The following is an 11758-nucleotide window of genomic DNA, read 5'->3' as shown; positions in this document are numbered from 1 at the left end:
CCCGCTCCCCCCTCCCCGCGCGCGGCCGGGGCCGCTGTGACGTCACGACCCTCCCGGTGTGTGTGTGTGTGTGTGCGCGCCCCCCGCTCGCGCCTCCCCGCAGCCCGGAGGGGTGTGACGTCACGAGGTGCCCGGTGTGTGTGTGTGTGCGCGCGTGTGTCCCCCCTCCCCGCACGCGGCAGGGGCTGCCGTGACGTCACGGCCCCTTCGCCCGCGAGCGCTCCCGCACGCGCTTGCCGCCGCCACCGCGCGCCCCCCCTCGCGCCTCCCAGGGTCGCGCAGGTGCACCCGCTCCCCTCGGGGCAGCGCCGCGCGAGGGAGGGAGGGAGAGAGGAAGGGCCGGTCCGTCCCCGCTGCCCGCTTCGCCCCGGCTCTGCCCGCTCCGGCAGCCACCGTGAGTCCCCGCTCGGTGCCAGCCCCGTCCCCGACGGGAGCGAGCCGCGGGCCGGGGTCGCTAGGGGGAGGCACGGCACCGGCGGACGGGCTTAGGCGCTGGCGGGGCGGGGAGGGAGCGCCGCGCCCCCCGCCCCGGTTTTGCTTTCCCTTTTGCCGCTGCCTTTCTCCCCGGCGGGCGCGGGGGGAAGCGGGGAGGACGCGCGTTTGTTTATTTATTTATTTAGTTATTTGTTTGTTTGCTTCCCTAAAGGGCGAGGGGAGGGGAGAGGGAAGACCGGAGGAGGGCGCGGAGGCAGCGCCGTCACCAGAGGAGGCGGCGGCGAGGAGGAGGAGAAGCCAGAGCCTCGCCTCGCCTCGCAGCCCCTCCGCCGTCACCGCCTCGCCGTCCCCGGCCGCCGGAGACACCGGCGGCCGCCCGTCCTCATGATGGCCTCGACCCCCTGCACCCGCTTCACCGACGAGTACCAGCTCTTCGAGGAGCTCGGGAAGTAAGGACCGGCCCGGGGGGTGAAGGCACCGTGGGGCTGCGGGTTCGGTGCGTGAGCCGCGCCCGGGGCTCCCCGAGCGCTGCCGAGAGCCCCGCGGGAGCGCCCGGGCTCCGGCCGTACGGCCCCGGGGCGGCGGGGGGCTCCGGGCGGGCGGGGGGGAGCTCTCACCTGTCTTCAGTATTATATATTAATTTTTATTATTATTTTTTTTTATGATTGTGAACTATTAGGGTGCTGCGGGTGGGGTGGGGGGTCTCTGTCCGTGAGGGGGCTCCCCCCAGCGGCGGGGCGGGGGGCGCAGCCCCGATCGCCATGTTGGGTGTCACCCCTCCGGTGTCACCGCCGAGGGGGACACGGGGCCACCGCCACCGCCGCCCTGCGCCCCCCGCCCCGGGGCTCCGAACGCCCGCCTGCCCTCGGCTTCCACCCCGCAGGGTTCCGGTGAATGAAATCAATGCCGACCGTCACTGCCAGAAAAAAAATCAGAAAATCCCTTTCTGGTTTTTTTGGGGTTTTGATTCTGCCGACATCACGCCCCTCCGTGCAGCCCGTTAGCCGGTAAATGGCAGTGGAGTGTTTCAGTGGGACTGACACTTTGCCCGCTTCTTGGTTTCCAGAGGGGCGTTCTCCGTCGTGAGGAGGTGCATGAAAATCACCACAGGACAAGAGTACGCTGCCAAAATCATCAACACCAAAAAGCTCTCGGCTAGGGGTGGGTATATTTTAACCTGGTGTTTATGATACCTCCTCCCTTTTTCTTGCATTCATGTGCTGAGCGTTAAAAATGATAAAAATAGGTGAATTATTTAATAGATTTCTTAACACGTTTTTAACTATTATTTCCCTTTTGGGATTTTTTTTTTTTTCGCTTGATGCTTTTTTTTTCTATATTGAACATTCTGTGGATTGACTGCATGGAGGTTGCTGTAAAGCATTTCAAGAAAAGATGTGCAAAACCAGTTAAACATAATGCAGCCTCTTCATTTTTGTATCCAAGTAATTTGAGTGTCAGCAAAATTTTGAGTGTCAGCAGGCATTTTTGCAAGCTGATATTTTTGCGGAGAGGTTGGTAAATAATAAGTTTCCATTACAGATTTTATCTTAAATATTATAGTTTTACTGAATTTTCACCTAACCACGAACATTAAGGCCCATCTGACTATGAATGCATGAGGAAAAGTGTACTTTTACCTCATAGTAAACTTTCTCGTGAGATGAAAGCTATGCTGAGGAAGAAAAATATCATTTTTGAACTAACCAAGGAATTCTGAGGAAGTACTGAACAGCGTTACTGTTCCAACGCTGCTGCACAGCTTGTTTCTGCCTTCCTGGGGGTGTGTGTGTGTTCCCGGGAGCTTGTCAGTATCAATGGCCGGGTTGTCAGGATACATTGTAGGTAAATATCCCCACGGCGTGGGTTGTTGTTGTGGAAAGGAAGCCTGAGTGGTGCCGTGGCAATTGCTCGGGAATTCCCACTCCCAGTGTGAATTCCCAGTCCCGGTGCTTGTGTTCGGATGTCCGGGATTAGGGAGCGTTGGCCCTTAAGGTTATCTGTGTTTTGATACGAGTTTGTGGTGTTTTAAAGAACATGGGAGTGAACAAGCAAACAGTGTCAGAGTGGGAGTCTGTTCATGGCCTGGTTTGCTTCTGACCCGAAGGAATCACTGCAGGTAAATTAAATTTAAACATAAAATATTGCATAGAACATAATGGCATGTTCTGTTAATATGTTGCTCTCTGATAAAGATCTTTTAGCGTCGTGTCAACACTCTTATTTGCAGCTGATGAAAGTTGTGTGAAAATTTACTTTTTGCTGAATTTTAGTCTTCACACTCTCACTATGAGGTTTGTTTTCCTTTATTTTTCAAAGGGTACTTAAATTTAAAACTTTTTTTTAGAGTTATGATCTTAAAGAGAGGGAGGTTAAGAAATTCATACTTGAGATAAAATATTTTCACAAGTTTGCTTAAAACAAATACTTTTTTTAATTTGTTGGAACAATAAGGCGATCTGTTGAATTTTGATGCTTAAAATAAAGCACGACATCCTGTGTGATTTCATAGATCTAAGTAACTTTCCATAGCAAGATCAGCACCAGGTGCCAGTTACCAGCTGATCCAGTGCCATGGGGTATGTGTATGATGGGATAAATCCTGAAATGCTGGGCTAAATTAGTTAATTTTTGTACTTTGTTCATGCAGGGCCAGGTTGGTCCTTACTGTGGTCCAGCAAAGAGTGGGAACATACTTGGAAGAAGCTGGCTCATAAAATGGAACGAGGCAAATTTCACACAACTTTTTCTATAGGACATAAAACCCATAAAGGAAGGGGCTACACTTCAAAGCTGGGCTGTGAAATACCCTTTCTTATCAGAACATGTGTGATGCCACGTCCATGAATGCAGGGAATACCTTCCCCTCTCTGTTTCCAGACATCCCAGAAACGTTGGAGGTGTTTTTGGGGAGGTTGTTTTGGTTTTCAGTGCTTTGACATCCACTAAACAGCTTCCAAAAAGCAAGATTCTTGGAAAAATCTTCTGATTCTTATTAGGCAGTTCTTTAATTGCAGAAAGATGCCCTTGAATGATGCTTATGGTGCCAAAACCGAAACACTAAAAAGCCTCAAACTGTGATACTTTCTCCTGGCTGATAATGGGGGTGCAGTTCATAAGTAGGGCGCTGTTTTTCCAAATCTGAGTTTTGTTTTGCTCCATCCCAACTGCTCTGTGAGGAGGTAGCAGTTCACTTCTGTGTTCATTTCTGTTGAAATACCAGTTCCAGTGTAAATCAGGGGGTCAGCTTCATCTGTGAGCAGAGTTGAGAGGTTGTTCTTGGCTTGGAAGTGTGTATCCCTTGTACAGTGCCTGGCTCTCGGGAAGCCTTTTAAACAAAATGTCAAATCTGGGCCTTCTTTTGTCAGATTGAGGAGGAGCAGTGTCAGTGTATGATATGGCAGAGTCAAGCCTCTCAACACTAAATGAAAGCTTAAGGTAGCTTTGAAATTAGAAGTTATTTACTGCATTCAGCCCAGTCATAACAATACTTGTCTCCTCAGCCCTCCTTCACCTCAGCCATGAATGTTCTTGAAGATTTATCCAAATCCTTGCTTTAGCAGTCCTTCTAAACTGAGGAACTGATCTGGGCACAGGCTAATGCCAGTGAAGGTGTGTCCTCATCTGTTGCCTTGTATAGTTACAGGGAAATTTCAGGCTAATTGCGTGTGTGCAGAGGCATGGGATTGAGCTGGAGTTTGGAGGGGAAAGGAGGCTGGGTCCCCTTTTCTAACAGGAGCAACCTTTGTGCTTTTCAGGTTGATAGTTGTATTTATATAATTCTAGTTCTGTGCTTTTCTGATTTTACCAATAGAAATAATACATATTTGCAATTTAAATCTATTTCAGTGTAGCAAAAACGCTTTTGCTTGTTAGAACAACATATATTCTCCTCTTGAAGTACCCTTAAGCTGCACTTCAAAGTTCTGAGCTTTGACTTGGCATTTTCTAAGTCAGCTGGAGTGTTAAATTGATACTAGAATATCAACAGCTAGTTTTGTATCAGTAGAGTATGTTCTAGACAGGCTTGCACAAGTTGATTATGATGCTGATTTTAAAAGGAGGGGAAAAAAAGGTGTTCTCTAAAATTAAGTGCAACAGTGAACAAGTACAGAGAAAGTTAAGAATAAAGTGAAGAACGTGTGTTTGCGGATTCTGGGTTCTGTATTGTGTCATCTGATGAAGTTCTTGGGATTTCCTTACTACTCAGCGTGTGCTGTTTTGGTCTTCTCTGTGTTGTTTTGGTTGTTTTGTGCTTTATTTCAAGTGTTGAAATTCAACAGATCACCTTATTGTTCTAACAAGTTAAAAACCATGCAGATAAAAGTGAACTTCTGTGAGGTGACTTTACTTTCCTCCTCTCTGTTCCAAATACCAAATAATGAGTAAATAGCCTGTTTCTTTTTGTCATTATCTGTACATTTTTTATCTTCTCTTTTGAGAGTCTTCTGGCTTTGATCCAAATTGATTTCACATAAACAGATCAATTTTCTTAAAAGGTTTTGTCTTAAAAAAAAAAAAAAGGAATTAGACAAGTGTTTCAAGTGTTGGCTTCTCTGATTGTGCTCGAAGAGGTGAATTACTGATATATTTTTACTGGGTGTAATTCTTGCCAGTAACTCACGGTGACAGTTCCTCTGGTGGCCAAAAGCCCGGTGCCTTAGGTGGCGGTTTGATGGCATCCGTGTGAGGAGGATCACGTTCCAGTCCTTTTCCTTTCCCAAGCAGCTTTTGTAGAAAGACTGGACACACCTTTCCCAGCCCTTGGATTGCTGCAGCAGGACTAGGAGCACTTTGTTTATGGGCATAAGAGTAATGTAAGAATCAGCTGGAGGTTATTGCTGCTTGTGAGCTTTCAGGGACCAGCCATTCCATCCATCAGCTTGGAGCTTAGGAGGTGTCCTTGGGGATTTACTTTCCTTCTTAGCAGGAAAGCTCCCAAATCTTTTTCAGCATCTTTCCAATTCTTCCAAGAGAGGGTATTTGCTGTGAGCTTGTGCCTGCAGATGTGAGGCATAGCCAGAGGTGACCAGCCCGATCTCACTGACCTGCACCAAGCTGCGACGGGCGCAGAGGCTGCAAACCCCACCCCTTGGGAACAGTTGGGTGGCACTACGGAGCAATCAGGCTGTGGGAAGAGCCTTTCAGTGTCTAAAGCTGTCCAAGTAGGGCACCTCGTGATCCCTACAGTGATTCAAAATACATTAGGGAGATGAATGAAATGGGAAGCACACAGGGCAGTGTTTTTCAGCGCAGCTCTTGGTGACGCAGAGATAAACGTTTTTGATGTGTCACTGGAGCAACGTTTCCTGTAGTCAGGTAGCCTGTGTCAGTCAGTGCCAGATGTTTGACAGGAAGGCAAGCTCTAATAAGCCTTCCTGTACTCCAGGGGAGGAGAAAATAATTCTTTCTAATCTAGCTAAAGATGTTAATCCCTGAAGTGCACATTTACCTGGGCGAGTTCATTACAACGCACGTCTTTTTAATGCTCGTTTCTGTTCTTACGCACGCGTGACGTTATTCCCGCACGGAGAGGACCCTCCTTAAGGGCATCCAGTTGTCACTGGGGCAGTTGCTGTCTTTGTGAAGACAAGAATTAAACTTGGGATTTTAGCTGCAGTCTGTTTCTCTGTTAATTACCTGTCGTTAAGAATGTTTTGAAACTGTTTTTTCCCCAGTATGTAAGAATGCTCACCTGCCCCTTTTAACGTTTGTGCTTGATGTTTGCGTTCAGCTTAGTCACGGCATTCTTTTCGGTGCGACATAGTTGTAACACAACGTGTTTGTTTGCGTTTTTACCTGCGAGTCTTTTCAATTGCAAATTACTGTAATTTAGCAGGCTACCGGTTCTGTTTAAATCAACTTCATTCACAAAAACTCAGGCTAGTAGAGAGGTAAGAGTATTATTTGAAAAAAAAGGGATTTTTGGTTAGGTGTTCTGTTTTGTGAAGGTTTGGGGCTTTTGTTGGTTTTAGTGAAAATCTGAAGAGCCTTCAAATAGCAGTGAGAATGAGGACTTTAAATCTCTGTGGTGAGTGTTGGTTGGTAGTAATTTATTCTAACAGTTCCAAATAGGTTTGAAATGAAATGTCCTGGCAGTTCATAGTTAAATTATTCATAGCAAATACTATGTGATTTTCATAATGTCACTTCTGGGTTTTTTGCAGAGGAGTTATTTTCTCTCTCCATTGTGACTGGTGTTTCTCTTAGAAAGGGAAATTCTCCTTATAGCTCATACACTGATGGGCCTTACATTGCATCAGAATTGGAATATTGCTCTGGCTGCCAGTAAGGCTTGTTGCTGGTGTTGGAAAAGTTAATATTGTGAATAAATGTCCTTGATGTGTAGCTACAAAGCTTGGAGTGATACTCTGAAAACAGGGCTTACAGGTTATTCTTAAAGTGGAAGTTTGTGCAAGTGTAGCCATTGATGGCAATGGATACATGAGCCAAATCCAGAATGTAAAATAACTTGGGGAGGCTTGGAGAATTAAAAAGGTGTTTGCATCATCTGTCAGCTCATTAGGGGAGGGGAGGAAAATGTACATAAGAGAGGATTCTTGAGGACTTGTTTGGCTACTGCTTTCTGCAATTTTCTGTCAGAAGTTGCAAAGTTTGGCGCTGACTCTGTTTTGTGTGTTCACTTACTGCAATCTGGAGACTTAGCTGCACATCTGAACAGCTGCACTTCCAGAATTGCTTCTGTTGGGAGAGAAGGGAGAACTAGATGCAGGGGAAAATAGAAACTGGATACCTTTACTGAGCTCCCACATCCTGCCACTGAAATGTGGATGTGTTCTGTTCCTCCTAGTCTGGGAGAAGTTGTGTTCCCTGCTGATGTTTTACCACGTCCAGGATATTGTACTTCCAAGTGAAATGTTTGGTCAAATATGAAAAGAGGGAAATGGGGACAATGGTGAACACTTTGCCTTTATTGTAGATTGGCTCTGTTGGTACATAGAAAACATTGTTTGATGTGAAACCAAAGCTCAGGTGTTTGAGACTTGCATCTGCTCTCCCTGACAGCAAGGCAGAAATACACTTGTTCCTGGAAGGACCGAGACTGGATTCCTGGGGGGTTGTTTCTGCACTTCGTTTCAAAACCTCTCATAGTCTTAAAACCCAACAAAATAAGGGTGGTATTAAAGTGTGAAAGTCCTGCCATATGTAGGCAAATGGTATTGATCCAAATGCTGCACATTATTTATGCACTTTCTCTGGTTATGATTAGGGGTATGTGAACACTTTTTCGTTACATTTATTCACATTTCTGTGATTCAGAGGTTGGGGGGGTTGATTTTTTTTTTCTCTTTTTTAATTTTTTTGTTAATTAATTTGGAAATGTCTGATCTGAGAGACTGAAATAGAAGTCAGTGAAATATTATGCTTTACAAATGCACGTACTGCCAAAATAGTGCTTTTTGTGTACCTGTCCTTCATTTGACCTCCTGAGAAATGTAGGCCAGGGTGTTCCATATATCAGGGTCCAGCTTCCTCCTTCATACACATTTACTGCACATATGTGAAATGCTTTGTAAGGACATTGGGGGGATTTTTAGAAGGTTGTGTGACAAACATAACTTATTCTGTGCATTGAAACAGGTTACTAGAGAATATAACCTTAACGGTGATAGTTCATCTTGTTTAATTCCTTATTAAAAATAATTATGCCTTGAATTTGAAGAAACATCTGCTGTGTTTTGGAGAGGCACAGGAATCCAATCTGTCTGCTTATTCCTTGGATGTATTGAGCTCTGTGTGTATCTTTGAGAGCATGTTTGTGCAAACTTCTCCTCTGTTTAATCCCTGTATCATGAGAAATGCCTTGTGCTTGGCATCAGAGAGGGGGGAGAATTTGTGTGACATGAGGTTGGTATTTTCTTCCAGGGCAGACAATTGTGCTGTTACCCGACATCATTTTCTAGACTGGTGTCAACTTGGTCTGAAATTCATCCAGTTGCAGTTGTTTGAATCAGAGAACTTGTTTTAAGGCTGTGCAACCCCTGTTAATTCCTGTAAAGCTGCTGGATGTATTCTGCTGAACTGAGTTTTTACTTTATTTCTCTTCAACCTGTTGCTTCTGGATGCCACTGGGTAGAAGGAGTAGCTATAGCAGAGTCAGAAAATCCAGGAAGGAGCAACTTCTGCAAATTTGCAAATATGTCTTATCCCTGATTGAGCTTTTATTCTAATCCAGGGCCTCTTTAGTGGAAATTTGAGAAGTGTAAATTGTGCTGCAGCATATATTTGTTTTTCCTAATTAGGTTTTTACGTCTAGAGAGTGATAGTTAATGTGCTGAGCAAGCTATTACAGATAAGGCTGTGCAACTGTTGGGTTAAGTTGGTAGAAAGGACCTTTGCCTACCTGGTGGGTTTGAGGTAAGTTCTGTTATGTGGGTTCCTGACCTTTGGTAGGCAGCAAGTATTTCACTGGAAGCCTGGAGAGCAAAACATGCAGACTTACTTTAAAAAAACAACCCCCCAAACCTCTCAAATGTAACAAAGTAGATTTTAATAATGGAATTGTGATGCCGTGGATATTTGTCAGTTGAGATGAAACATTTCATCTTGTGATGGGAGGCTTTTTTATTTTTACCAATAACCAAGAACGTATCACTGCTAAAGGTATGAAGTTAATATTCTGGTGATGCTTTCCAAGAGAACTCTCTGGCATCCATAAAACCAGAATTAATTTAGGTTCTGGCACTCGCTTTCACCTTGAATATGGAGTGTGCTTGTTGTAGAAGTTCACAACTGTTCCTGGGGCTTTTTCTGCTCAGTTGCAGCCAAGTCAGTCATTTTGGGTTGTCAGTTGGACAGTCTCTCCCATGTGCTATGTAGGGAGTTGATTGTTTTTATTATGCACAAGTTTTTACTCTGCCAGCACGCAGTTGGCAGTGCCATGGCACGCATGGCTGCAGTCACCTTCCACTGGATGGAGAGTTTGCCCTAAATCCACTTGAGTCAGAGGTCAGATGTGCACAATTAAAAACCACAGCATCTGATCTACAACCAAAAAAAGGCATGAAGTGAGTGTTTGCTGGGTCGAGAAGCAGCTGCATGAATTCTGACAGCTGTCTATTGAAGGATGTCTCAGACCCTGGCAGTCACACACAGTTGGCATGTGTGTGGTCTGCAGGCAGGTTTTCAGCCCTGCTGAACTACTCTCCAGCCCTGTGGCCTCCAGCTGGCAGCTCCTCACCTGAAAGGCTGGTAATTAATTTGTCCAGCACTCTGGGCAGGCTCTGGCTCACGTGGCACAGGGCAGGCTGCCACACACACTCCTTCCCTGTGCTCCAGAGAGCACTGCACCTTGCCCAGCAGGAAGATTAACAAGCCCTGGTGCAGGTGGAAAGGGCATCACACCTCTGCTGTAAAGTTTCATCATCTCTGGCACGTGAGAGGAAGGGAAACATAAACTCAGAGCGTCAAAGCTCATATTTGTGGGCAGCAATCTACTGCATGTGCTTCCAGAACTTTGTTCCTGATGTAACTGGGGTCAGGAACTGCCTACTCGTGAATTTTCCACAATGGGAATGCAAGTGTTGCAGCAACAGTCACGTTGCATATTCATGTTGCTGCAGGAACAGATGGGGTTCCTAAATAACATCCATATTTGACAATCTGATGGGATTCGCTTTCATTTAAATTTTAACCTCTTGGAGAGATAGGTTTGTGATTTAATCAGTCGAGGGAGGCCTTCAAGTTATCTGTATTGCATAGCAGATTTGGAGCTGGTGCTGAGGTGTGATTTTGGTCTGGGAGACTTCCTGTAGGAGTGGTTTGAACAGGCTGTTGCTCATGAGGATAAGTGCTCGCCCAGTTCAAAGGCTTCTCTTGGAACCTTATTCATTTGGTGGATTTTGCTCATATCATGCAGGAAGTGAAGATGTATATTGAGTTTTAACAGGGTGTAACATGGACAGAGTGCTGCTGTGGTGCTGCCTTGCAGGGAGGATTTTGTTCTGTAGGGCAGATGACCTTTGGTTTCCCTCAGGGCAGCTCCAGGTGCTGCTGAACTTTGGTTATGAAAACTCACTTAAAGACCTGCATTACAGCCTTTTTTAGAAAAAGATGTCACTAAAGTTAAGTGTCTCCAAGATGCAAATACATATCAGTACAGAAACCTTCAAAAGCTATATTTTCCCATTATTTGTGAAACACTGTAGCTATGAAAATAAAGGTGTCATCTTGGTGCTTTTTATACTGTGTGTATTGCTTTCAAAATCAAAAAACCTTGAGTAGATTGCTTTCTATTTGCTTTACACAGCACGGACAGCTGGAAATTGTGGTTAGGATGGCACTGATAAGTGCTCCTGGGACTAAATACCTTGTTGATCATGGCATAAAAACCTTCTTTTTTAAGGACTTTTTAGAATCACCACTCCAAAAGGGGGAGAGGGGGGGAAGGGATGGAAGAGCTTCCAAAACCCAGATCATTTTTTATACCTGTGGCACTTGATGGTCTTTCATAGCTATTGCATTTTTGGGGGTAAGAAGAGGAAGAAAAGGCCACTGGTACAGTGTTCTGTGCCTGTGTGCACGTGCACATGTTAAATGTAGAAAAAGATCTGGCAGAGCCTGTGTGTACCCAACCAGCTCGTTTGCTGTAGGAAAATAATTCATGCTAAAAGGCCTATTAATTAAAGTGGTTTTAGTTGTAATGAGGGCAGGAATCGGTGTCTTTAAATTTTTGTTTATTTGTGTTAAACATGATTTATCTTTTTAAAGTAATAAATTGCTTTCAAGGCCATGTTAATCACAACATGTAATGAGATTAATTTTCCCAGAGCAGAAATTGCTGATGTGTGGTCCGTCCCCTCCCTTAGGAGCTGTGTGCTAATGATACAGGAAGTTGTTTCATCTCAACAAAGTTCATACTCCTTAAAGTAGGAAATATGTGGATAAAACATTTTCTTTACATAGAATTGATTCCCTTCCATCCCCTTTAGATGGGATTGATTTCCCCCTGTCCCCAACTGTCTTGCCTAAGCAGTTGTGAATAGTAAGGATTTACCAACACTCAAAGTGAAAGTCGAGTGATATGTTTTTGTCTGCTCTTGGTTTTACTTCCACTTCCAAATCACATTTATCCACTGTCAAATTTCTATAGGATAAGAGAATGTTTGAGCATCTATTACCTGGGCTTGGCCTTAGGTGAAAAAATAGGAAAAGAAATTAAAGTGTATCCAAGGTTGAGTCCTTCAAGAGAATAAATAATCTGATTCAGTAGTCAAGATCTATCTTAAAATTAACTGGGGAGGTGAGGAGGTTTGTTATTTTTGCTTTGATGAAGAGAGAATTAGTACTACCCTCTTTTACT

The 11758-nt window shown here is 44.9% G+C and overlaps 1 protein-coding gene across 22 annotated transcripts in view; it reads left to right on the top strand.

The window, feature by feature from the left end:
* Positions 1–293: 293 nt before the first annotated feature.
* The window catches only part of CAMK2D (calcium/calmodulin dependent protein kinase II delta), a 115978-nt gene continuing 104513 nt past the window's right edge, over positions 294–11758 (top strand). For 19 of the 22 annotated variants that reach the window (XM_064653876.1, XM_064653871.1, XM_064653858.1 and 16 more), the window contains exons 1-2: positions 647–884; positions 1502–1596. In XM_064653876.1, the coding sequence (XP_064509946.1) occupies positions 820–884; positions 1502–1596 (160 nt within the window). In that variant the 5' untranslated portion in view covers positions 647–819. Of the gene's footprint in view, positions 395–646; positions 885–1501; positions 1597–11758 lie in introns of those variants that run through there. The other 3 variants (XM_064653862.1, XM_064653854.1, XM_064653864.1) reach the window with 3 other exon arrangements.

Source organism: Pseudopipra pipra, chromosome 4 (genome assembly GCF_036250125.1).
Source record: "Pseudopipra pipra isolate bDixPip1 chromosome 4, bDixPip1.hap1, whole genome shotgun sequence".
In the NCBI taxonomy this organism is placed as follows: domain Eukaryota; kingdom Metazoa; phylum Chordata; class Aves; order Passeriformes; family Pipridae; genus Pseudopipra; species Pseudopipra pipra.
The sequence above is the reverse complement of the archived record's forward strand: the minus strand, read 5'-3'. Positions and strand labels throughout refer to the sequence as shown.